Here is a 27,609-nt window from a genome sequence, read left to right on the forward strand (position 1 = left end):
AGAGATAGAGTCATAGATAGATAGAGTGTTGCTGACTGATGTGCTCGCATGTCGGCAAAGTCAGATACTCCAGTTTTGCGAAAGGCTGCTATCTGTCCGGCCACCGGGTTGGTACTTAGACGGCCGTAGGCTGCAGATCTTGGTGCCGATGTGCCGTATATTATACATTTACCCAAGTGGGTCAAAAGCACGTTTGCTTGGTTCTCTTCGCTTCGCTTTTACATTCCCGGCTGAGTAATGCAATTTCTATGTTGTTTGCAGATCTCTGCAGGATCGCGAAGAGCGCAGTTTGTGGCTGACGGGCAGGCGGCAGCCGGGGTCCTGTTACCGAGACGCGGGCGCCCTGGCGGAAACGACATAAGCCAGCTCTCATATACAGACTTTACGGTGATGCTAGAGCAGGTAAGTCATGCTTTTGTAATTTGCTCTGTTGGTATTTTTAGATCATTATGATATACATATCCACGTTTCTGATTAATGACGTGCCGTGGCAAGTGTATGGGAACAGTGAGGTGATACGATCCTTAACTTTTCAACAAGCACTTAATGGGGAGTTGGTTGTTTTCCTGTTGGACATGATTTCACGTGTAGCTGAAATGCAGGGAATTGCGGTCTGTGCTATCAGCACCGAAAGCGGGACATGCTGTTCACCTGTGAAACGCCATCATCTTTCATAGATATATTATATTATATTAAATTATATTATACTAGTAGCTGGACAAATGAACGGGTGGGGAGCCGAACCACCTTCCCGGATGATCCCAGACATAATGGAAACTTCCTTTTCTGACTGACCTCTGAAAACATTTTCGAGCAAATCTGTTAACGTGGGATCAACACCGTCAGACCTTGGACCTGTCCTATTTTTTTCTTATCTCATTAATAACGTCCCCCCCCCCTGCCTCCGTGTCTCCAGCGTATCCATTGGGTTTATAAAGCTGGTATTCCCTTACTGATGTTTACATTGCCTCTCCTTTATGTTGTCTGAGATATAGTTTCTCATGACTCAGAGGAGCATAACAAAGGTGAAGTGTAGTTTACATGATGGAAAAATGCTAAATCCTACTGGCCGAGGACTATGATCCCTGTCCCAGAAAGACAGTCATGGGAAGGTACATTTTATGAGGTATTGGAAAAACTAAGATAAAAACCATATTTAGTTTATAGTTTGTAATTGGGGTCACTTTCCCTTTTAAGGTTTATTCAATGGGGGGGGGGGGGGGGGTGACTGAAAAACAGGAAACAGAGACTGTCTGCTCTGAGAATGAGCACCTTGAAGCACACCACTGGTCCCAGGACACTGGAATAATGGTGGTTGTGGTGCCCCCCCCACAAAAAAAAAAAAACAAAAATTAAGTCATTGCTTAAAATGTACGAACAACAAAACCTATATCCCTAAATATATGAATTCCTCTTTGCATGGACTGCTGAGCTATGCTTTCATTGATCAGAGTAGCAAAACTGTGGATGTCACTTAGCAAGCACTGTGATGGGAGGCATTTAGGGGGGCAAAAAGGGGCATCGCCTGCACATCTCACTCTGGCCGCCCTTTTGCTGATGTGTTCTACCGTCTGTGGGCCACTGCCAGCCTCCTGGAACTTACAGGGTGGGTGATCATTTTTCCAGGTGCTTGTCTCAAAGGAAATGAGGGATATTTAGCCTGATGGACTGTGTGCAGCCTTCAGCTAGGTGCTGTGGCTGTTAACGTTAAATTACTACAGACACGCACCCCTGAGCATAAGCCAGCAGCCGTTTTTATATGCGCATGCATAATGCATGCAAATTTATAGCAGGCATCTTAAAATGTTGGTGTTTTCCGGTAGTGAAAAGTTCAGGCCCAGAAAGTATAAATCCAGACCAAGATTTTGTTCCAACCAACCAGCTGAACATAAAGAGTCACAGTCAGAGTATTTAAGTGGTTGGTTGGAACAAAACCCTAATCTGGATTTGTACTTTTCTGACCTGAACTTTCCACCTCTGGTGTTTTCATCTGATCAGGTGAGATCATGATTTCTTGTGCTGCTCATGAAATTTTGTTTGATTTTAATCAGTCTTGCTTGTGTGTGGCACTCAATGGTCATGCACCTGTGTGGCACAGAACTGCACAGAGCATCCATGTCTTGTTGAGTGGGGGGGGGGGGGGGAGGGACGGACGCTCTTCGTTGTTGCATAAAACAAGCAGGGCCTCTGGTGCTGAACTGCAGCAGAACTCTTAAAAGCCAGTGTGTTCCACTCAGCTGCAGACGCACGTACATGCTGCTGACTGCCCAGGCAATTAAGATAATGGAGATGGCAGTGAAGCACATGTCTGTGATTCAAAGTCATTTCTGTTGGCAGGAGAATTGCTAATGTGAGTTTTTGTGAGTGGGGGGATTGCTCCGGTGAAGTTAATTTTTACCCGAACTGGACATGAATTGCATCCAGCGCAGACTGCAAAGGGGCAGTCTGTTCTTGTTTGAAGATATCGATCCACTTGAGTGAATCATTGTAACAACCTTTGTTCTGCTTGGTAGGTGTCCCCTTTATCTGTTTTTTGTTGTTTATTGCTCTTAACCATCTTACATGTATGTAAGGTACAGCATCACCACCGTCATTGTGCTGTAATTTTATGCTGTTCGTTGCTGGTTTGCAGTTTATATTCTATGCGTGGTGCTGGGCTGGGCTGGGCTGGGCTGGGCTGGGCTGGGCTGTCGGTGTGACTGCGTGGCTCTGACAAAGCTAATGGGTGGAGATGGGAAATTCTGGTCACCCTGTCATTAATCTATTTTAATATACATGTACACACACACACACACACACACACACACACACACACACACACTGAGAACTCCAACATTTGCTGCAGAAACCTGAAAGGCATATGACTTAATAGAAAGGTTAAAGGTTGGCACTGTGTCGACTCACAGCCATCTGCATAGACCAAGACCAGCCGCAGCGCCCCCTTCAGGGCCCATGCTGTTCGTGCGGAAGGCCTGCGGAATGTCCCACCCAAGCAGGGGCTCTGCCGCAGGGTGCAGCGCCCAGTCAGAATTACGAAATGAACCCAGTTTTATTTGGGGCAGGCATGGGGCCCCGTTTATTTGTACTTATTTTCACTGCTGTACTATAATTTATCATTTTAATTAATTAGAAATGATGTAACTGTGGCAGAAAGGCAGAAGGGGCGTCCCCATAGCCTTGGGCCAGGTCCAGTTTGCGGTGTTGAGTGGCATTGGGAAGGACATCTTCAGGGCAAGTTTCAGTCTTCACTCATAAGCTGCATTTTGCTCCAGCGGTTTGTGAACTCCCCGGCCGGCGGTCGGAAAGGCAAAGAATCGCTGAGCGAGTGCAACTGCGTGGGAGGCATGGTTACCAGCATCACAGAGAGGCACCTGAGTCACCCTGGCTGCGCGGGAAGACTGCGCATCTGGATGCGTTTGGAAGGCCGGCCGCCCGGGACGCGTAGCTGCGGGCTTGGCGGCGGAGTGGACGTCGGGGAATGTGGAACTCCCACGGGGCCGTGTGCGTGCAGTGTAGGCGAAACGCGTAATGCAGGAATTAGCATACGGCCGTCTGAAGTGCATCGCTGGTTTTACTGTCTTCGCAGGCAAATGTTCAGTTAAGCCTAATGAATCACTTTTAAAATTGCAGCATTCCAGTAGCAGCATAGGTCACTTTTAGATGAGGCTAATCACTTCCATATGGCACTAATTTCAGCCAAACAAAATAATCCTAAATACCGTTTGGACCTGTAATGGTTTTGATGGTTGTTCTGTAATTAAGCCCAACCCTGCAGGCCTTTGAGAGCTCTGTGACGTGTGGTTTCCTCTTCCGTTCGGACAGCTTTTTTTCGCGATTGAGTTTAAAATATCTGGGCAAGAGCAGTTTTCTGAACTGGATGAGATCAGAATGAATATTTTTGCTGGTTTGATCTCCAGTTGACTCGTCACTTGCTGTATTCGCTTTGACTTGCGTGCTGTTTGGTTATTGTTCAGTCTTCTCTCGGGCTGTTGAGCACGGTGGAGGATGAGGAACCCTCCCCAGTGGGTCGGTATTCGTGTACCATAGGGTACGGGGGGGGGGGGGGGGGGGGTTTACAATAAGTCTACCCTCTGATTGGTTCTTCCTTCCCTCTGCCCTTTCTATGCGTGAAATTAATGTGATGAAATGTGATAAAAACCTGTTATTCTAACATTGTTGGGACCATTTTTTTCAGTCCCCAGAAGGGGAAATTTGATTTTATAAAAATCTGTCACTGCAGCCAGAAAAAAGCTAAAACTGTGTTTTGTTTGGTTACTTATGGTTACGGATAGGGCTGGTAGTGGTTTTGCCCTTAGAAATGAATGGGAAGTCCCCACAAAGATATGAGTACAGGTCTGTGTGAGTGTGTGTGTGTGTGTGTGTGTCTGTGTGTGTGTGTGTGTGTGTCTGTGTGTGTGTGTGTGTGTGTGTGTGTCTGTGTGAGTGAGTGAGTGAGTGAGTGAGTGTGTGTGTGTGTGTGTGTGTGTGTGTGTGTGTGTGTGTGTCTGTGTGTCTGTGTGTGTGTGTGTCTGTGTGAGTGAGTGAGTGAGTGAGTGAGTGTGTGTGTGTGTGTGTCTGTGTGTGAGTGAGTGAGTGAGTGAGTGAGTGTGTGTGTGTGTGTGTGTGTGTTTTCCAGCCTTAATTGAGATTCAGAATTTACCCTGGGGTGGTGCTGTGCCCTGGCTGCCTTTTGAGGCCCCCTCACTCTGTCTAAACTTGCATTCGGTCTGGCAGAAATGCCCCCCCCCCCTTTTATTTTGATGCAGCTACAAGAGGTCACTTTCTGTCCGATCCCGAGAATTCCTCCGCCGTCCGTAACGGGGCCAGCTGAGGTTCTGCCACCTGTGCGTGCCCAGCTTGCTCACCCCCGATGAGATAATGCCATTCTCCCTGCCCGCAGTAGTTACCTTTGCCTCTGAGATGCCGGTCTTGGGCAAAATACAAAAGGCTGTCCTGTGGAATTCTGAGAAAGCACATGACAGTGGGTCTTGCTATGTGTAGCATTTGAATTGCTGTGTAGTTTAAAAAGTGGAGTCTAAGAAAGACTCCTTATTTAGACATTTGCTCAAAATGTTACTCATTAATTATGTCACTAAGAAATCTGAATAATTTTACCTTATAATTTCTTTATTAAAAGACAATCAGACTCATCTCACAGCCAGTGATTTAAAGTGAATCAGGCTGCAGGATTAGTTTTGTTGGATTTAAGCTGCAGCAAAGTTAATCATTTTATTGTCTGAATTCAGTGGGATAACCAACCATAGTGTTTCTTTTTTTCTTCTTTGTTGAGTCCACACCAAGGCCAACTTGGCGGAGTATATATTTTTTTCGTGACTGCTTTTCAACTTAATTTGTGCAACCAACAGGAAAGGAGCTCATTAGGCGATGACGGGAGATTTTTTGTTATTTCATTATTTGTGTTATCTGATGTGGCGCTCGCCAGCCGCCGGTGCACCGGGAGCCGTGCGACAGTGTAAGTCAACCGGAGTCTCCGGGACGGAGGCGGTCTGTCACCTGATCGCACGGGCAGGTGTTTCATGAATGATCCACGACTCTCCCTTTGCCGCATCTCACCTGGCAGCTTGTGTGTGTGGGCCTTGAAATTTATTTATGAATATTTTAGGTCATCCAGCTTGCTGGGTGGACCCACACCTGTCAGTAGCCCCCCCCCCCCCCCCATCAGGGTCTCCCGTATGTTTCTATGAATTTACTCAGCATCCCCCCCCTCCATGCCCATGGGGATGATGCTGTTGTTCTGGCAGTAGAGACAGACTTTGCTCACTGATTTAACAACAAGATACACATGACATGGTAACCCCCCCCCCAGACCCCACCCCCATTCCATTCACCCCAGAGGTCATGCCAGGTGACCTCACGGCCCCCTCCCTTTGGAGCTCCTCCATCCATTAGATCCCAGCAAGATCTCTGTGGGCGTCGTGGTTTTTCTTCTCATGTAGCAGAGGAGAGGATGAGTCACTCGCGTTCTAACTTACCAAGCCGTTGTTTTCCTCGTTTTTAATTGACGCCAGAGTTGTGGGCCGAAGGGAAACTTCAGCAGGCAGCCTGACAGAAATTGACTCGACTGACTTGGAAGGGAGTGCTGCGCTGGCTGAATCTCTTCCTTTGACTGGGGACGGACCGTGCTTTCCTGTTCTGCAGGTAGCACAGTTTTGTATAGGGAGAAATTTTCAGTGAGGATTTTCACTGCTTGTACTTTTGATCTTCTTTCAGTCATTATTCTCAGCCCATGACTATCGTTGAGGGTATAGATGTTGATTGGCTGGTAAATTGCAATCCTTGTCTGCAGACTTTGCTCCCAGTTCACTACCATGTATCTGCACAGTGCCCACTGCAAACTGCAGTCACTGAACCAGTCTTGCAGTAAATCTCATCTTCCCTCTCTTATGGTGAGCATGGTCTTGGAGTACTCGGTGAGTACTCAGTTCTCAGTGAGTGAGTGAGTACTCAGTTCTTCACTAAGGGCTCACTCTTCCTTCTCACCATGACATCATTCTCATGCTTCTCATCCCTGTCTTTTAACACTCAGTGCTGAACTGCTCAAGTATGTCAAATGAACGACATAGTTTGCAAATGACAGGGATGTCACAACTGGCCACCCATGCTGGATGCCATGGCTGTGCTTTGGTGTGTTCTTAAAACGAAGAGCAGAGATGGGTTACACCCTTGCCAAAGGCCAAAAACCACTCTGACTTTGTTCCATGTATGTAGATTGCGTTCATTCAGGGAGCGATTAACCCACAATAGCAAACCCAGTACGCTATATTCCCACCAGCAGTCTTATACCTTCTGTAGGTCCACAGATGTTTCCAGCAAACACTGACTGCTTCTCTGGATCTTGCGGGTCCATCCAGCCTCCTCCCAAAGTGCTGAACCTCCCAAAGTGCCTGAACCTGGCCATCATTTGATAGGTCTGTCCCTCCAGTGCTGTGCTGTCTGCTGTCCTATACATGGGCATGTGACAGTTTGCCACTTGGGTGTAGATGACGAGGTTTGGATCCAGACGAGCGGTGCACTATGTCTTGTATACCAAATATAAATAACATAAAACTTAAGTAAAAAGGTTGGAACTTCAAATATCCAAGCGACCTCACTGTGCGTGGTTGAACTATAACGTTTCCCTGGTTTTGTTTTCCTTCCTAATGGGTGCAGGTGGTTGCCTGGTCAAAATAATCCTCTAATGTAGCTAAATCCTCCCACACAAAACCCAATTACTGTGTTTGTCATCAACTCTTAGCATAGGGGTGAGCAGAGTATAAGCAAAGGTGATGATTACTTTTAAAGAACATGCCTGATATGATGTCACTGTTAGGCCCTTGAACAAGGCTATTAAAAGTACAGGCTGGCTGGATTAATGGCTGAGCCCCCATTTACTCTCACCTGTGTGTGTGTGTATGTGTGTGTGAATCCCATGGTAGAGCAGTGCTTCTAAATCCTGTTCCTGATACCCCCCCACCCCCACCAGAATGTTTTCATTTCAGCCCTACCTTAATCCGGCTCATATGGTCCATAATAGGCTAATAATGAATGTGGCGGGTTGAAAGCAGTGCGGGTTGGAATGAAAATATTCTGGTGGTGGTGGGGGGGGATTAGGTGCCAGGAACAGGATTGATAACTACTGTGGTGGAGCAGGATGGGTCAAGGAATGCCCATGGACCTGTCCTCGTACTTGTGCAAATAGCAAATAAAAATATCTCTGAAACCAGTAAATGATGTGCAGGTATCCAATAACGGGAATGTGACATGAGATTCGCCTTCCTGCCCATCCTGTTTGTCTCTGTGCTAGTGATGGCCAGATGGCGGGGCCAGGGCGACCGGTCCTGCTCGTGTGACTGCTCAAGCTTGCCTGCTTGCTGTCTTTCGCCCTCAGGACGTGGGCCTGCACTCTGAGGCACAGCCGCTTCCCACAGCCAATCAGACGGCGCTCATTGTTCTCGTTATCTCCAGCATCGCCTCGGTTTTCCATTTATACCGGCTTCATCTCCGTCAGAATGGAAACGTTGTGCTTTGCTGCTGCTTTGCAGCCATGTCTGGACCTGTGAGAGAGTGAGATTGACCCTAAAGTATGCAGGCACATGAGAAGCAAAGAGCATAGGCCCACAGATGCCCTGCGGCGCCTGCCCCGGGAGCTCTGCGCCGCCCGCCCAGTGAGCTCTGCGCCACTTATCCAGTGAGCTCTGCGTTGCCTGCCCAGTGAGCCATGCTCCACCTACCCAGTGAGCTCTGCGCCGCCCGCCCAGTGAGCTCTGCGCCGCCCGCCCCGGGAGCCATTCGCCGCCCGCCCAGTGAGCTCTGCGCCGCCCGCCCAGTGAGCTCTGCGCCGCCCGCCCCGGGAGCCATGCGCCGCCTGCCCAGTGAGCTCTGCGTCACCCGCCCAGTGAGCTCTGCGCTGCTCGCCCCGGGACCTCCTGCGACTACCCAGTGAGCGCTACACCGCCTGCCCAGGGAGCTCTACACCGCCTGCCCAGGGAGCTCTACACCGCCTGCCCAGGGAGCTCTACACCGCCTGCCCAGGGAGCTCTACACCGCCTGCCCAGGGAGCTCTACACCGCCTGCCCAGGGAGCTCTACACCGCCTGCCCAGGGAGCTCTACACCGCCTGCCCAGGGAGCTCTACACCGCCTGCCCAGGGAGCTCTACACCGCCTGCCTAGGTCCCAGGTTGTCTTGCAGTCTGAGTGACATTACAGAAGTTCTGAAGGTGAAACCTTCCCTTCAGCTCGGCATGCTTTTGAGACAGAGCCCCAGGTCAGTCTGAGCTGACAGGTAGACTAGTGTTGCAAACCAGTTTCCCAACTCATACTCTGAAAAAAGCAACAAAGGCAGCCCTTAGGAGCCACCTACAAGATTATATATTTAAGGAAGGTATTGTACCTATGAAGGTTTTTGTGTCCAGCTGTCATATATATGTACACATTCACCCTATGGGATGACCGGTGCTAACCAATCATACTAAAATTATAGGGTGGTTTCAGTAATTCCACTGAATGTGGTCAGGGGCTGCACATGTATCCACACGGTCACTCCTCTCTGCTTTTTCTGGGTTTGTATTATCTCGTTCCTGGCAGAGGTATGTATTTAGCTTTGGGGTGATCGTTGTGTCAATCATGTTGCATGCTACGAGTTGAAGGATGGGACTGACGTATAGTTGACTTCCACTTACAGTACAAAGGGGTGTCTCTGGGTTTCTCTCTAAAGGGGTGTTTACAAAGGCCTGGCTGACTAGGATCTTATCAGGAACTCACTGAAATACTTATCCAAATAATTAAAGTTTTTTATTTGTTGTGCACAGATATGTTATGGTCATTAGTTGTTTTAAAGCTTTGTTGAGGTGTGTATAATCCTTCAGATTGATTGTGTAAGTTGCTGATACACTGAGGTGTGGGAGAGGGATACCAGCGGACGGGGCTCTGTTTTGATATGAGCTCCTGGCTCTCTTCTCGATGGTGCAAACTAAACTATATGGCATAAACTAGACCCCCCCCCCATGGCCTTTACTACACTGTCTGTGCCCCCCGTGCCCTTTACTCCATTGTTTGCAGCTTTTTCTGTGCTGTGTACAGCCCCTACGGCATTTACTACGCTGTCTGTGCCCCCCTCCCCCCTTCACTTTTACAGCACTGTATATAGCCCTCCTGTGGCTTTTACCTTGCTGTATATGGTCCCCCCCCCCCACTGCTGTCTGCATCACCCCCGCAGCTTTTACAACAGTGTCTGCCCCCCTCCCCCACGGCCTTTACTGCACTGTCTGCGCCCCTCATATGACCTTTACTGCTCTGCGTACAGCCTTTACCGCACTGTATGTGCCCCCCCCGCGACCTTTATCACACTGTCTGTGCCCCGCCCCCGCAGTCTTTATCGCACTGGATGCGCCCCCCCACAGCTTTTACTGCACTGGATACGCCCCAACCCCCCCGTAGCCTATATCACGCTGTCTTCGGCCCCACTGTCGCCCTTAGAACACTTACTCTGGCCCCCATGCCTCCTTTACCGTGGTGTCTGAGCCCCCGCCCCCCCCTCCTCCTCCCGCCCCCCCCCCCTGCACTGCTGTCCATTTTGTGTTTGTCCTCCACATCACTCCCGCTGAAGCGTGGTGTGGTGCTGCAAGAGATTAGACAAGTCACTGTGCCAAATGGAGTGGGGGAGTGGGGGAGTGGGGGGGGCGGCAGCGAGTGGAAACACGGCCAGGCACTGATCAGTATGGGCGGGGGCCCAGCATGCAGGACGGGAAGGTGAAGGTGTCACTATGCTTCACTGGCAACAAAAGATCTGTAAATCAGGAAACCGGGCCAAGAGCCAGCCTTCCCCCCCCCCCGGCCATGTGCACAAGCCACACTGTCCCACGCTTCCCCACTAAACCCCCTCCACGTCCACGGGGCTGCCTCCCCCCCACATGAACTTCCCCTGCCCTTCTCTACTGTGCTGGGAAGCCTCTGCTGGCTTTGGTCCCCCCAGACGGGGCCGCGGCGGGCTGACAGCATTCCTGTCATGCCGTGGGCGCCGTGCCCAGCCTGGCCTGGCATGTAGGTGACCCCTCTCATATTCACTTTTTACCTTCTTTAAATGGCTCCTGTTTATCCTTTCCGTCAGATAGCACATGCTTCACTGTTTGCTGTTTTTCCACCTCAGAATAAACCCATTCCATCCTTTTGCGAAAGTGCCAGAGAGTCCAGACGCCGGAAATATTTCCTAATTTCTTATTCCCCGAGTCCCAGTCTCTGGCAGACGACCGCAGGGCCCCGCTGGCCTTCTTTTACAATCCGCACATTGATGTTTGGGATCGATTAACTTGGTCTTGTGGCTATTTACATTCCACCAGCCTTTCTCTTTAAATCTGAATGCTTCAGCGGGTGGATCCGTGGCGCCTGGCCAGGCCTCGCGTCCTCATTGCCGGTGACTGCTGCTGTCTGAGCCACACTTTGTGTCAGGGATTTAGCCACTTCGCACAAGTTGAGGCTTGGGCTGGCCGATATAAACTCTATCTCCTATCTTATCGTCGAATCAAATCTAAATGATAAGAAAATGAGAAACTTCCATAAACTGTCAGTAAGGACCATTGCTCGATGGCACAGGTCAGCCAATCACATGGCAGAGACAAATGTAATTCTAACCAATCATGTGGTAATCTTTTAAGAACAGGCGACACATACACCCAATAAACGCACAGCAAAGTGGACTGAGCTAGTGCCGCATGCCACATGCTACCGTTTTGGTAAGATCATGGAAGAGACGAGTGCTTCCTCAGAGGAAACTTCCGTGTTGGTGAGGAAGGCGACGGATCAGCAGCCACAGCATCTTCTAAGAAAGGAGATACTGAGCCTAAACATGGTAAAGAGACGCTGTTGGTCTGGTGCTACTTTTTGCAGTTTAAGTCCCAAACATGCAATAGACTGGTGCTATGTACTGTGAACTAATACTGAAGATATGAAAAACCCATTTGCATTACCATCCTGTGGAACAGACAGAAGGCAAGTTACTGTAAGAAAACACCCCTTTCAGTCTCAAGGAATGAGACAAATCTCATCGCGTACTGGTTAAAAACCAGACACATTTTATTTTTCATTGCAAGACAGGTGACAACTGTACCAGTTATGTCAAGCCAGCGTCCTGGAACCATCAGCGAGGCAGTCAGAGAAAAAACCCAGCAACTAACCGTACTGTTGCTGTTTCATAGTGTTACATCCTATGACATTTAAAAAAAAAAAAATGTTTGCTTGTTTATTAAAATTAGATTTCACTCCTTTTTGTTTGTTGTGGTTTTTCATTTTGTAAATCTATTCTAAGGGATTTTTTGAATAAAAATGGAGCCTCAAAGTAAAGAAGTAACAGTGTATATCGTGATAATTATTGCTGTCGACGGTTATGTAAATGAATTACCATGATAGATTATTTTGCCATATCACCCAACCCTTAGCGTGTTGCTATTGTGGAAGGATGAGGAAGATGGAGGCCTTTTTTATGGTGTAGAGTGGGCAGGACGTTGTATGAAAGGTTAAGCCTGTGTGCTTCTGATGCACCATCCTCTGGGTCTGTGGCCTTTTCATGCTGTGCATTGTGGGTAGTGCCTGCCCTCCAGCAGCTGTCAGGCTGTGTCTGCTTTTGCAGAAAGTGCCTGTTAGTCCTGTTGTAGCCCCCACCGCGTCGGTGTGTCGCCACCAGCCCGTGCTTCCTCTATACTGCACATTTTTGTTTGGTTTTTAGTCCTCAATGGTCTTTTTGTGCATCTTTTGAGCCAGGAGAACCACACTGGGGTTTAATTTTGTCCTTGGTCACGTGCCAGTCCCGGCCCGGATCCCTAACGCTGTGTGTCCGGCGGTTTCAGGCAGCTGGAGCTGTAGCCGTGGCCATGGAAGACAAGGCATCGCGATGGCCGCCCTGCAGACAGCAGCGCCTTGTGCCAGGCAGCAACCAGCTTCCTCCCTGGCGGAAAACCCGCCATCGCCATGACTAAAATGTACAGTGTTCACAGTGTTCGTCTAGCCTCTGCGCTGAACTTTCACTTTGGGAAACGCGACGAGCAGAAACCTTGGGGAAAAGGAGGAGATATTTTTTCACAGCTCCTTTTAATAGCCATTATATAAAGTTTTTCTTTAATACGTAATAGTCTTTATGTGAGCTTGCTGTGTGCCAGGCTCACCAAATATAATTTCCATAACCGCCGGACCACAGGCCGTCAACAGGCCTGTATTGCTTTATTCCAGGCCTGCGTAGCTGCCTCCAGTGGAATCCAGGGGTGAATCAATGAGCTCTCTTTACCTGAAGAAGCACTTAGGATGCCATCAGACTCAATGCTCTCTACTGTCCGTGTGGTCGCTGTCTGGGAAGCCAGTTTCCTGGCCCTCTACGTTTCCATGCCGACTGTCTCCTATGGCGACGCATGAGGCATGTCACGTAGCCACCAGGTCCCCAGATTATGCTGAATAATCAGCACGCCGGCTTGGATTTCGATCTTGTAAGCATTCATTGCATGTTGGCAAAAGTCCACATAATATATGAATAATTAACCGCTTCCAGAAGCTGGTTTCATTTGCCGTGAGGTAAATAACCTGATTGCAGTCTGATCATGCCGGTTGATTATTATTGATGACTGAGAACTTAATGACTCTCTGGAAAGTGTGAGTGAAAGTTGCGTCCGCATTACCTGGGTTATTGATGAACCCCCGGTGGTGTAATTAAGTGTGAGGCCTAGCTTGTAGTCATATGGGTGCTGGTGAAGGGAGCTTGTTTTGCGTTGGGGCAAGAGGTCCATGATCGGGGGGCGGGGGGAGAGACGAAGATCGTGAATTGCCAGCCTCGTGCCGAACACGTCCGATTCCGAGCGACTCGAAGGGCTCTTCCTGCACTGTGGTCAGGGTGACCCTTCTGGGATTTAAAACCCCATTAGCTAATGCCATTAAAGGGTTTTTTTTGTTCTTTTAATCATTGGCTTAGTGTTTTTCCTTAACTACCGAGCTGTTTATGTTCTGGACGAACTTTTACTGCTGGGAAAGAGCGGTAATGACTTCCACGCCGTCTCTAAGCGCGTCACCAGGTTTGCGGAGTGGGGCCGATTATTTGCAGGAACACCGCGTATGGGATGACGGCACACGTAGTGGCGAGTGGGGGGGGGGGCTGCGCACCGCGGGTGGCGGGGTCATTTCGGGCTTCCCTTCCGGGTGCGAGGGCGCCCTCTCGATGAGCCTTTAACAGGCGCCGCTGCTGCATGAGTCACTTTGGCCGTTGCCATGGCTTGGGGGGGGGGGTTTGCCATTCAGTGTATCGATCCCACATAGGTCAGCGGATCGGAGGCACAGACCACAGTCCCCCCACAGAACCACTGATCTTTCCTCTGGCCTCTGCAATCCCAGAGATAACTACAAACAGCTCAGATACAGCTGACAGTGTCACCCATTGTGAGGAAAAGAATAAGCTCATAGGAGGACAGTAGGGGGCGCTGTAGATAATTCCCATCTGCATTTTTCCAGGGAGAGATTGTCCTTCTTTTGCTCCGTCTACTCTGACTTCCTGTGTTGTTTTGCGTCGTGCAAGAACCCCCCCCCCCCCCCACTCACAGTCTGAGAAAACCAAGGTTTCATCTCTCTGTCTGTTTTTGTCATGAAAACCGATACCTTCCCCCCCCATTGCGGCCATATTTGTGAAACAGGGCTCACCGGGTCACTGGGGATGACGTCCTCTGTTATTTTTCCACCCGTGGGGGAGGGGGGGGGGGGGGGGGGGGGGGCAGATGTCCAAGCGACTGCCCCAGTGAAGCGTTCCTTAGTGGTGGCGCCGTGACACTCAGACTCACTCCAGAGCAGGAACAGCCGCCCCCCCCCCCCCCCAATCTGCCATGATCAGCAACAGCAGCCCCCACCCTCTTGTGGCTGGGTGCCGGTTAAACATTCGCAGGGGCTGTGTGGAGCCGCCACCAGCCGTATGTGTGTCTGGTTGTTGACCCCGCAGGTGGACTCTCCCCTGTGGGGGGGGGGTCCTTACGGGAAGCTGTGCGTGTGTAAGCAGTCTGCAGGATCACGCAGAGTGCTTCGCTTGGGTGTGTCCTCCCTGCACAGCCCTGCTCTACTGACGCTCCCTCTCCTCTCCCACGTTGTGGCATGGCAGTCCCTTCTTTCCAGTTTCACCCACAAATGCCTGCTTCCTCTGTCCAGCCGGCATCGAGAGGAGCGCTGAAGTTCAGGGCTGCAGTGGTGTCTCTTTGAACCCAGGGCCAGTAGGCAGACTCCGACTCGGGGCCTCTCCGGAAGCTGGGGCTCCCCCCTCAGATCCCCAGTGGCTCTGTGTAGCTGGGTGGGGGCTTACACAGTCGGGCCCCTGGGTGGCCCCTGGTTAGTCCCTGCACAGTGCCTGACTCCGCAGGCGTCCACCTGAGCTCTGTGTTTACACTGTTTGTTTGTTTTGCATTTCTCTGGGAATCTGATGCACTCTCATAAGGGCTGCTGCTCTGAACCGCCGGCTGTCAAAATCGGTCATGTTTGTTCTGGTAAAACCAACAGGGGAATGTTTTTGGGAGAGGGGAGATCTCTGCACCCATCTCAGAAATATGTCGTAAAAGACAGACACACACACACACACACAAACACACACATGTTTGTCTTTATATTTTTGTGGGGACTCTATTCATTTCTATGGGTATAACCGTAATCCCAACAATGACGACCTTAACCCCTACCCAGCCCTAACCTTAACCATAAGTAAACAAACAAAATACCAGACTTTTAGCTATTTTAGGTTTTTGATTGTGGTCACACATTTTTATAACATTGAGTTTTCCTGTGTGGACACTGAATAAATGGTCCCCATGAGGTCAAAATAACAGGTTTTTATCACAATGTGGACACACACACACACACACACACACACAGTACTGTGTTCTGCTATCCCGATATGTTAGTTGCAGTAAATGTTTTATTGACTAGGCAGTGTGCTGCCCGCTGATTCCCATTTAGAATGCTGCATGGATGCTTCCCAGCCCCATGTGTTGGTGATGATCTGTTTGTTCCAGTACCTCCTGGTTACCTGACCCCCCTCCCATAGAACGGGGCCCTCACAGTGCTGCCACGCTCTCGGCCGCGTTCACCGCAGCGGCGGCGTGGGCACAGCGCCCCTCCCGTGAGATGATGGAGGGGGCCATTACCGCCTTCTCAATTATTCAGCACTTTGCCAGACATGCAGGTCTCCCCCCACCCGAATGCGGATGTTGAGCAAACCGCTCTGCCCCTCTCATATGTTTACTGCCTGCTCAACCGTGAGGTTTTGGCAGTTGGATAGTTTAATTTGGGAACAGCAGTTCTCAGGGGACAGATACGCTTTTTCAAGGGCTTATGGGTGGGGTGGGGTGGGGTTTTGGAGGGGTCTGTAGATGTAGAATAAAGCCCCTTGAAACCAGTCTGTAGAATTGAAGGCTGTTCAGCTTCCCCCTTGCTCTCTGAAAGGCTTAATCAGCGTCTGGTAGCCAAGGCCTGCCCTGTTGCCATCCTACCTCCTACATCCTACTATCCTGCTTTCATACATGCCTACATCAACAGGTTAATTGCAAGCTCTTTTTCTTGTGGTGGGTGAAAACCTCTGCTTAGGTGAGGAAAGGCCTCGTATACTCTCCTCCCCCGTCTGGAGAGTGACATGCACTTCCATGAAATCAGGGTGCCTTGTTTGCCTGAGCATTAACCTTTCAGTGTAGCCCGAGGTGAAGTCAAGCTAAAAGCCAACAGTGTTGTGAGTGGAGAGACTCTGAATGACTGTCCTCCGCCCTGTTCCTCCACCCTGTTCCTCCAGGCCGCCCCTGTCCCCTGGCAGATCCTGCTAAATACTCTCTGCCTTACTTAAGGCTGCTGTCCAGGCCTTATAAGAGGCTCTGTTAAAAAGTACTCCTTTGTGAAGAGCCAGGTCTTGTGTGGATTATGTTTTGTCCCTTAACCCTCTGGAGTCTCGGGGTAGGGAACACACTTTCACTGACTGGGGCATGGTCAAACATTTCATTCAATATCATAAACTTAATTCATGGCAAATAAATTATTTCTTATATATTTGTTTTGACTTTAAACTCATCTTTATCTTAGTGTACTTTGTAAATATGTCAGATTTATGTTAAGTTTGTAATTTGACATCAAAGTATAGACATTGCAAAATGCAGTTTGGAACAATTGCAGAAACATTATAAAAGTACATAGTAAGCAATGCTGGCAGTTTGTTTTGATCCCAGATATCTGATCAGCAAAGTCTTGGCTACATGAAGATGACTAAATGGTGTAGTTGTTACATTCAGTTGGATAAATAAATAAGAAAAACCGAACTCGTGTCAGTATTTCTGGCTCCTTTCATTGAATATGTAGCAACTTTCATGTGTATGAATGAGCCATTGACACCTGGCCACGTCCCCAACCCCCTTTTATAGCGCTGATGGGGACGTATCTGGATCGCGTTTCACTGCTGCGTTGTTCATCACATTACCATGCGAATGCAATTTGAATACGCGCTACTGCGGCTATTTAGAATGTGAATAGCGATCTTCGGGTGAGAGCGGTACTACACGCCCCCGATGTAGGTAAAACAAAGTAAGGTGACATGGTTTACTTTTTTTTTTTATTTTAAAAACTTTAATACTTCCGACAATGGAAGTTTTGAAAAGAAGACCGATTACGGATTTAGTCTGCATCTTTTTCATGTTTCTATAATAAGATTTCAGCGAGTTATGAACTGAAACACACGAGAAAGATACTCTGCATCGTCGACGATGCCGTCGAGTCCAGAGGGTTAAAGTCTCCCCTTTACCAACCCCCCCCCCCCAGCCCAAATTGTCTGCTTCCTCTGATCTCCATCCCCACATTCATGCCCCGTGGACCGTGGTAGCTGACCAGAGCATGTGGGCTTGCTGGCCCAGCATCAGCTCTAGCAGACGTGGTGAGTGACCTTGAAGGTGTTCTGAGCTTCCAGTGACCTGCGTCGCCCTCTCCTGCCCGCAGTGATGGAAGCCATGGCAGTGAGCACCTCGGCATCCAGCCCGGACGAGTTTGACCGCAACGTGCCGCGCGTCTGCGGAGTCTGTGGGGATAAGGCCACCGGCTTCCACTTCAATGCCATGACCTGTGAGGGCTGCAAAGGCTTCTTCAGGTGGGTGCAGCATGCCGATGATGATGATGATCATGATGATGATGATACCCGCAGTCGGAAGGCAAACGCATCCACACAGCCCAGGGAGGGACGGAGATTTTATTTTTGGGGTTTAAAAAACAGTGGGACTGGAATAAACCCTTAAGCCATTTTAAAATCTATAGCTCGGCAGGTTAGGACCCCATGCTATGATCAGAAGGTCGCTGGTTCATATCCCATGTGTCAGTTTGGCCCTTAAGAAAAACCCCTAAACCTAAATTGCTTCAGAGACCATCTAACCTTACTTTCTCAATAATATGTTACTTTGAATTCTTGATGGATAAATTGATTGTTTGATGGATGGATGGATATTAAATCACTCAATAAACGGTAGATAGGAGATTTGAGATGTTGGGACCTTATATCTGCAGGGGGTTTGAGAATGAACATCAAGGTTTATCGGAATTATCAGTGATTATACCCAGCTTGCGACTGTGACTGTGAAGCTGACTGTGAGGGTGACAGTGAGGGTGAGGATGACAGCAAGGGTGATGGTGAGGGTGACCGTGATGGTGAAGGTGACAGTTACAGTGAGATTGAGGGCGACTGTGATGGTGAAGGTGACAGTTACAGTGCGATTGAGGGCGACTGTGATGGTGAAGGTGACAGTTACAGTGAGATTGAGGGCGACTGTGATGGTGAAGGTGACAGTGACAGTGAGATTGAGGGCGACTGTGATGGTGAAGGTGACAGTTACAGTGAGATTGAGGGCGACTGTGATGGTGAAGGTGACAGTTACAGTGAGATTGAGGGCGACTGTGATGGTGAAGGTGACAGTTACAGTGAGATCGAGGGCGACTGTGATGGTGAAGGTGACAGTTACAGTGAGATTGAGGGCGACTGTGATGGTGAAGGTAACAGTTACAGTGAGATCGAGGGCGACTGTGATGGTGAAGGTGACAGTTACAGTGAGATTGAGGGCGACTGTGATGGTGAAGGTGACAGTTACAGTGAGATTGAGGGCGACCGTGATGGTGAAGGTGACAGTTACAGTGAGATTGAGGGCGACCGTGATGGTGAAGGTGACAGTTACAGTGAGATTGAGGGCGACCGTGATGGTGAAGGTGACAGTTACAGTGAGATTGAGGGCGACCGTGATGGTGAAGGTGACAGTTACAGTGAGATTGAGGGCGACTGTGATGGTGAAGGTGACAGTTACAGTGAGATTGAGGGCGACCGTGATGGTGACTGTGATGGTGAGGATGACAGTGACTGACTCCTTCAGGGGCAGCAGTGTCAGCAGCCGAGCCTTGGCCTGTAACCCGACTCACCCTGACCATGGTATTTTTGGGTCTCTGACACACCAGCTCTGGGCAGTGAGCGAGAATTTGATCCTCGTCCTCTGTTTACTTGCGTGGATATATGCAGCCCCCCCATCCCTCCTTCTTGTGGAGCAGTGTGCCGTGGCGGGGGCTGTGTGCCAGGTGTCTCCGTGTGAAGGGTGATGGAGAGCACAGCACCGCGCCACAGTCGCACAGGCTGTCCTAACCCCACGCTTGCGTAACGTCGTCGGGCTTTCTCCTGTGTGTGAGCTGTGCTGCCGCTAACAGCCCCCCAGCCATGCTGGCTTCGGTCCATATGGGTGGCTGTCGACCCAACGCTTTCGACTAGAGGTTGGCTTGAATGGATTGCAAAGATGCCTGTTTACGTCTGTGTGCTGTGGCCTCGGGCTCCTCGTCGCCACGAGCCGCAGTCAGCTGCTCGGCCATGGAAACGCAGTGAGGCTCCCTGAGCCGCCGTGGGGACCAGCAGAGTCACAGAACGTCATCACAGAGAGAATGTGGCTGCAGGAAGGGAATGGTGTGTGTGATTAGGGCGCATTGGTCCGACGTTTTCAATTTTGTAACTAGTCACCACGGGGATCTCCAGCAAACATTTCCTGTCCTGGGGGCGGTGTGGTGGTGCAGTGCTTAGCAGTTTTCCCTCACACCTCTGGGACCTGGGTTTGAGTCTCCGCCAGGGCTCCATTTGGGTGGAATTTGCATCTTCTGCCCGTGTTGTCGTGGCGTTTCCTCCGGGTACTCCGGTTTCCCCTCTCAGTCCAAAAACATGCTGAGGCTTATTGGAGTTGCCAAATTGCCCATAGGTCTGCATGTGTGAGTGAATGGTGTGTGAGAGTGCCCTGCGATGGATTGGCGCCCCATCCTGGGTTGTTCCCAGACTAGCACCCATAGCCTCTTGGATAGGCTCCAAGATGGATCCTGTCAGATGCCTGGGTGCCTGCAGATGGATCTGACACACGGGCCTGGAGGTTCATCCTCTCCTCCAGGCTGCTTCAGCTTGTCGATTATTCCTGGACTGGCTTCCAGGAGCCGTGGTCACAGCCTCAGTTGGGTTTTTCCTTCTCTTGTTGACGGCTTTCCCGTTTACCGCCGTCGTCGCTGATCCACGATGCACGTTCCGTTCAGCGTGAATCCCGCCGGATCGTGTCACTGTGATGCAGTGATCCACGTTCCTTGAGAAACTGTAACACCTGTGGCTACCCGAAACAATGACGGTCCCATCAGTGCTCTTATGGTCAGGGATGTGGTTCGTTCTGTCAGGACAGTGTTTCACTGGCATTCGAGGTAACGTTTCACATCTGTCCATCTGCTTTATTGTCATTTGTGGGCTGGATCTTGCTCCCGTGTCCTGGTGGATGCTGCTCGCGCTCCCTGGCAGCTGGGGGAGCACACAGCCTTCCTCCCCCCCCCCCTCCCCGGGCTCCTCAAGGGCTCTCGTTTAACACTCATTGTTCTGTGTTCCTTGGACCCTTTAGTTCTGACACGATGAGACTGTCACAGACAGATCTTCATAATATCCTGGAGGTCCTGGGGATTTCGGGAGTGGGGGGGGGGGGCATCTTCTCCCAGGAAAACTGATTTGCCTGGATTTTCTCCATTTGAACATTATCTCCCTACCCCATCAGGCCCAAACAGGTTTTTTAGTCCTGATCACCAACTGCTCTAGGTATGAAGTTCTCAGGAAAGGTTCCAGAAATCTGTTATGACGAGCAGAGGCTGACACTGTGTGTGTGTGTGTGTGTGTGTGTGTGTTTGATAGTTATATTGGGAAGCCCCCCCTGGCTCTTGATTGCCATCCTATTGACTAACTCAATGCCGGAGCCGGTTATTCTAGAGGCTGGACAGAGACAGCAGATTAGTGTGAACATCACTTCAGCAGCTCATGGTGAGCGGTACCCGTACACGTGTGTTGGGACTCATTTAGGTGATGATTAGGCCCTTATCTTCCATCAGGTAAATACACAAAAATAATGGGGTGTGTGATCTGGGTACTCACGCCCTTTTCTATGCCCCCCCCCCCCCCGGTGCCGCCTGCAGGCGCAGCATGAAGCGCAAGGCCACCTTCACCTGTCCCTTCAGTGGCAGCTGCACCATCACCAAGGACAACCGCCGGCACTGCCAGGCCTGCCGCCTCAAACGCTGTCTGGACATCGGCATGATGAAAGAGTGTGAGTCAGTCCTGCCTGAGGCCACGCCTCCCCGCTCCAGCTCCCAGTGTGCCCTGCTGCCCTCTCTGCCCGCCCGCGCTGTGTGCTCATACAGGCATGGCCCAGAGGTCCCAGGGAGTCTGACACACTCTGTGACACCGCACACACACCGTGACACAGTACACTCACCATGACAAGGCACACGCACTGCAAAAACGGTACGCAGACTAAGACTTGGTACACCGTGACGCGGTACATACACCTTGACAAGGCACACACACCGTGACACGGTACGCACACTGCTAAACATACACAGATGGCGAAATGGCACACACACACACACACACACACCATGAAATGACACACTCACTGCAACACGGCACACACACAGTGAGACATACACAAACCGTGACACGGCACATACACCTCCAAGCAGCACACACACCAAGAGGAGTTTGGGTTTCTCCTCCAACGACACTCTGTGTCAAGATGACAGACAGGCATGGGGGGGGGGGGGGGGGGTCACAAATAGCCACCCACAGCCTTGTCATGAGTTTGAGAAATCTGAGCCTAGAGACATGTGGAGAGGAGTGTGCTGGCCGATATGGGGAACAAGGGAAACAAATGGAGAGGTTAACTGAGGGACTGGAGAACCAGGGCTGACGATAGGGAACACTGTTCCCTATCGCATCACAGAAACGGATGCAATTCTGACCAATCATATGGTAGGAGATATTGTGGATAAACAAAGCAAAAAGATGTCAGTGTTATGGTGGTACCTTGGCGGTTTAAAATGCGACATGTAAAGGACTGCTGCTGTGTACTGTAAACTCATGCCAAGTAAAACTGGAAATACGGCAAACGTCGCATTGTATGGAAGCACGTTTCTGCCATCTGGAGGAGGGAAAAAACACATCTTAGAATTCTGATTTAAGTCGAAATTCTGACTTTTTGATTTATCTCCTTGAATGAGCAGCGAGGCAGTTAGAGGACAAAAACAGCTACTAACATACTGTTGGCGTTATTAAATTTATTAAAATTTAATTTCAGTTTGCAGTTCAATCTGTAGCATTTTTCATGTTCTGTATCCGTTTAAGGGGAATTCTTAGGGAATTTTTAATAGAAACAGAGCCTTGAAGTACAGAAATAATGAGTTGAATAATATGATAATTATCAATATTGACTGATATGAAAAATGTTGTAATGAAATATTGTTGCATATTGCCCAGTCCTACTGAGGCTTGAGAAAAACATCACAATATCACTCTTGCCTTATTTCCACCAACACAGAGCTGGAGCCGGTACTGGTGCTGGTACTGGGCTGGTTCTTGCTTGGTGCCTTTTGAGAAACTGCCTGTGTTTCACTGGTTTCAAAACAGAATGGAATGGAAACATTTTGTATGTGGATTGCCTGTATCCAATTTTGTCTGTCTGTGTGTGTGAGTGAGTTTATTCTCACTTGCCATTTTCCCGCTGGCCTTTTAAGGATCACGCAATAAAAAATTTTGCTTACCAGATGCCAGAAAAAAATAAGCTGTCTGCCTCATGATCTCTGCCTCTCGAATACCACAATATTTTATTTATTCAACCTGTGACATGTTTATTATTAAATCTGGCAAACAAATCAATCTTTTGTTTTCCACAGAATAAAAAAAGGATGTAACATTAATCAATCCGTCCATCCATCCATTATCTTCCGCTTGTTCGGGGTTCGGGTCGCGGGGGTAGCCGCTTCAGGAGAGATACTCAGATGTCCCTCTCCCCAGCTACCTCTACCAGCTCCTCGGGGGGGATGCCGAGGCGTTCCCAGGCCAGCCGAGAGATATAATCCCTCCAGCGAGTCCTGGGTCTGCCCCGGGGCCTCCTCCCTGTAGGACATGCACGGAAAACCTCTCCGGGTAGCCGCCCAGGAGGCATCCACACCAGATGTCCAAACCACCTCAACTGGCTCCTTTCGACGTGACAAAGCAGCGGTTCTACTCTGAGGCCCTCCTGGATATCCAAACTTCTCACCCTATCCCTAAGGGAGAGCCCAGACACCCTGCGGAGAAACCTCATTTCGGCCGCCTGTATTTGCAATCTCATTCTTTCCGTCATTACCCATGGCTCATGACCATAGGTGAGGGTAGGGACAAAGATGGACCAATAGATCAAGAGCTTTGCTTTCCGGCTCAGTTGTTTCTTAGCCACGACGAAACGGTTAAGCGCCTGCAAAACTGCAGATGCCGCTCTGATTCGTCTGTCCGGCTCTCGATCTCACCTACCCTCACTCATGAACGAGACCCGGAAATACTTGAACTCCTCCACTTGAGGCAGTATCTCCTCTCTGACCTGAAGAAGGCAATCCATTCGTTTCCGGCTGAGAGCCATGGTCTCGGACTAGGAGATGCTAATCCTCATCCCCGCCGCTTCACACTCGGCTGCGAACCACCCCAGAGCAAGCTGGAAGTCCCCAGCAGATGAAGCCAACAGGACGACATCGTCCGCAAAAAGCAGCGAGGCAATCCTGAGGCAACCAAACTGGACACTCTCAACACCCTGGCTGCGCCTAGAAATCCTGTCCATAAATATTATAAACAGGACCGATGACAAAGGGCAGCTCTGGCGGAGCCCAACCCGCACTGGGAACACGTCCGACTTATTACCGGCAATGCGGACCAAGCTTCTGCTCCGTTCATACAGGGCCTGAATCGCCCACAATAGTGGACCCCGAACCCCATACTCCCGAAGCACCCCCCACAGAGCACCTCGGGGAACCCGGTCGTAAGCCTTTTCCAAGTCCACAAAACACATGTAGACTGGATAGGCAAAGTATTCCTTCCACCTCTGGGTGATGTCCCCTGCTGAGGTCAACAGCACCCCCTCTCCACTATAAATAGTAGGAACCAAGAGCTGCTTCCCCCTCCTGATATTCCGGATGGTTTGCCAGAACCTTTTTGAGGCCGACCGAAAGTCACTTTCCATGGCCTCACCGAACTCCTCCCACGCCCGGGTTTTAGCTTCTGTGACCGTCCGAGCCGCGTTCCGCCTGGCCTGCCGGTACCCGTCAGCTGCCTCCGGAGACCCCCGGGCTAATAATTCCCGGTAGGCGTCCTTCCTCAGCTTGACAGCCCCCCTCTCTTCTGGTGTCCATCATCGGGTACGAGGGTTGCCGCCCCAACTGGCACCGACCACCCTGCAGCCACAGCTCCGTACGGCCGCTTCCACAATGGAGGTCCGGAACAGTGTCCATTCAGACTCAATGTCCCCAACCTCCCCCGGTATACAGTTGGAATTCTGCCGGAGGTGCGAGTTAAAGCTCCGGCGAACAGGAGCCTCTGCCAGATGTTCCCAGCAGACCCTCACTATGTGCTTGGGCCTACCAGGTCTGACCGGCTTCCTCCCCCGCCACCTGAGCCAACTCGCTACCAGGTGGTGATCAGTTGACAGCTCTGCCCCTCTCTTCACCCGAGTGTCCAAGACAGAAAGCCGTAGATCAGATGATACGATTATCATCAACCTGTAACCCTGGGCATGTTCGTAGTATGTCCACTTATGGACAACCTTATGCTTGAACATGGTATTCATTATGGACAAACCATGCATTGCATGGAAGTTCAATAACGGAACACCACTCAAGGAGTCCAAGAAGGCCGGGTACTCTGCACTGTCATTTGGCACAGATGACAGTCAGAGACCTATCCCCAACCCAAAGGCACAGGGCAACAGCCTTCTCATTCATTGCGATAAACTCCGTTGTTAATGCACCGAGCTGTGGGGCCACCAGTAGCCCCACCCCAGCCCCGCATCACTCACCTGCCACAACTCCAGAAGAAAAGAACGTCCAGCCCCTCTCCAGGATATTGGTTCCAGAACCCACGCTATGTGTTGAGGCGAGCCCGACTATATCTAGTCGGTATCTCTCAACCTCACGCACAAGCTCAGGCTCATTCCCCACCAGAGATGTGACATTCCATGTCCCGAAAGCCAGTTTTGTCAGCTGGGGATGGGACCACCAGGGCCTCCCTTGGCCGCCACCCGATCCACAATGCACCGAACCCCTGACATTCCCCTTGCGGGTGGTGGGCCCACCTGGGGACAGTCCCACTTGCCTCTTTTGGGCTGAGCCCGGCTGGGCCCCACGGGCCAAGGCCCGGCCACCAGGTGCTCGCCAACGGGCTCCTCCCCCAGGCCTGGCTCCAGGGTGGGGCCCCGGTGACCCTAGTCCAGGCGAGGGAAGAGACCTTGGTAGAATTCTTTGTCATAAGGGTTTTTTCAGATTGCTCTTTGTCTGGCCCCTTCCCTGGGACCTTTTTCCCTTGGGAGACCCTACCAGGGGCTATTGCCCCCTACAACATAGCCCCCAGGGTCACTGAGGCACGCAGACCCCTCCACCACGATAAGGTGGCAATCCAAGGAGGGGAATTAATGTAACAGTAATTCCGCTAATAAGCTGGCAAATTGTTCCCAAGTCACTGCCAGCACTGGTGATACTAGACAAAACAGTATCGGTTATTTTCCGGGTATTGGGAAGGTTTAGACACAATATCCCATCCTACTTTCAATGATGTTAAGGTTCCAAATTCTGATACCAGGTTTTCTGTGCTGCAGTGTTGGAGTAATTTTTTTTTTGCCCACAGCCCACGCACAGAACTAGTTCCGGATTGGGAAAAAGCCTCGCTCCGGCTCCAAGTTGGTGGAAACAATCTGGCATCTGAGGATGTGTGTTTCTGTCTGTCTTTGTCTTGTATTTTGTTTGGTTGTGGTTAGGGCTCGGTAGGGGTTAAGGCCGTCATTGTTCGGATTAGGGTTTTTCCCATAAAAATGAATGGAGAGTTCCCACAAAGATTTTGAATACAAACATCTGTGTGTGTGTGTGTGTGTGTGTGTGTGTGTGTGTGTGTGTGTGTGTGTGTGTGTGTGTGTGTGTGAGAAGCAGACCAAAGCTGAGATGACAGTCTCTCACTCACTGCCAATGCATGTCGTATGGCCTGTCATGTAACCCCCCACCCCCCCCCCCAACATTTTAACATAGCAGAACGTGCTGCAGGACATGTGCATCAAGCAGTCAGACCTTTTCCATGCGATTCTTATCCCCCCCCACCCCCAATCTTCTGTCCACCTGTAGTCATCTTGACGGACGAGGAGGTGCAGCGGAAAAAGGAGCTGATCCTGAAGCGGAAGGAGGAGGAGGCCCTGAGGGAGGCGCAGCGGCCCCGGCTGAGCGCGGAACAGAACCATGTCATTGCCACCCTGGTGGAGGCACATCACAAGACCTACGACGACTCGTACTCCGACTTCTCCCGCTTCCGGGTGTGTGAGCGTGCCTTTCAGGCTGGGGGGCCACTGCGGGGGGGCGCCGGCCCAGTCCTTAACTCGGGCATCTGGTCCGCTGTGTGTGATTGAGCCAGTTTGCTGTGTGGCAAACAACTGCATACAAACAAAAACATTAATAAATAACTAGTTTGTTAACTGGTTGTTAATTAAATATAACAACTCACAAAGTGGTGGTTTTCTGGAGCACCTGAATCATCAGTGTTTTTATTTACTTATTTCTCTTTGTCTGTGTTTGTGTTTGTGTGTGACACCCAGCCCCCGGTGAGGGAGGGCCCAGTCACGCGCAGTGCGAGCCGTGCCGCCTCGCTCCACTCGCTCACCGATGTCTCCTCGGACTCCTTAGGCCACTCACCAGGTGAGGCACCCGACCCTCGGCTCACTAACCTTCAGTCAGGGGTCTTTAGAGAAATCTAGCGGGGTCTTCGCTGCAGGACCGCCCTGACACTAGAGGCTGTGTGCGAGGAAACCACCATTTCAAACAGGCCTGTCCAAATGCAGGCCTCAAAAAACAGTTTACAGGTAGGAGGTGAATGTGAGTGAGGTGAATCTGGAGTTTGGAATTCTGAAAAGCTTGCCCCCCCCCCCCTCCCCTTTAGGAATCTTCTCTCTGTGTATGAATCAGGTCTGAGACAGGCAGCTGCTGATAAGGAAGCAGAATTTAGTGTGTGCAGTAACTGGTAAACAATGCAGAGCATGCAGTGTCTCTGCGATTTGGTGCAGTGCCACTCAGACCATGTGCTTCCAGGCGTGCAGTGTCTCCTTCTTCTGCTCATTCTGCTGTCAGGGTGACTCCTGAGGTGATACGTCTGTCTTTACAGCCAGGAGTGGCCTCACGTGTGTGTTACAGATCCAGTGTATTTGTGACGCCAATTGCGTTTTAGGTTCTGTGGCTGAAACTGCCACCCTGTCCTCCTCTTCAGAGTCCATGGACCCGAAGATGAACTTCGCCAGTCTTCTGATGATGTACCAGGAGAGCAACAGCAGCCCTCAGAACAGAGAGGAAGACAGCCAGCACCTGTCCATGCTGCCCCACCTGGCTGACCTGGTCAGCTACAGTATCCAGAAGGTCATCGGCTTTGCCAAGATGATCCCGGGGTTCAGGTGGGAGCCCCCTGTCTGTCTCTCTGTCTGCCTGTCTGTCTCTCTGCCTGCCTGACTTTCTGTCTGCCTCCCTGTCTGAATTTCTGTCTGTCTGCTCCCTGTC

General features: G+C 50.5%; 1 protein-coding gene across 4 annotated transcripts in view; it reads left to right on the top strand.

Annotated features, from left to right (window-relative positions):
* The window catches only part of LOC111840340 (vitamin D3 receptor B), a 35,585-nt gene that overhangs the window by 1,017 nt on the left and 6,959 nt on the right, over positions 1 to 27,609 (top strand). For all 4 annotated transcript variants that reach the window (XM_023805057.2, XM_023805056.2, XM_023805059.2 and 1 more), the window contains exons 2-7: positions 262 to 402; positions 17,473 to 17,620; positions 20,980 to 21,110; positions 26,197 to 26,381; positions 26,661 to 26,760; positions 27,326 to 27,506. In XM_023805057.2, the coding sequence (XP_023660825.1) occupies positions 17,475 to 17,620; positions 20,980 to 21,110; positions 26,197 to 26,381; positions 26,661 to 26,760; positions 27,326 to 27,506 (743 nt within the window). In that variant the 5' untranslated portion in view covers positions 262 to 402; positions 17,473 to 17,474. The remainder of the gene's footprint in view (positions 1 to 261; positions 403 to 17,472; positions 17,621 to 20,979; positions 21,111 to 26,196; positions 26,382 to 26,660; positions 26,761 to 27,325; positions 27,507 to 27,609) is intronic.

This window comes from Paramormyrops kingsleyae, chromosome 6 (assembly GCF_048594095.1).
Source record: "Paramormyrops kingsleyae isolate MSU_618 chromosome 6, PKINGS_0.4, whole genome shotgun sequence".
NCBI lineage: Eukaryota > Metazoa > Chordata > Actinopteri > Osteoglossiformes > Mormyridae > Paramormyrops > Paramormyrops kingsleyae.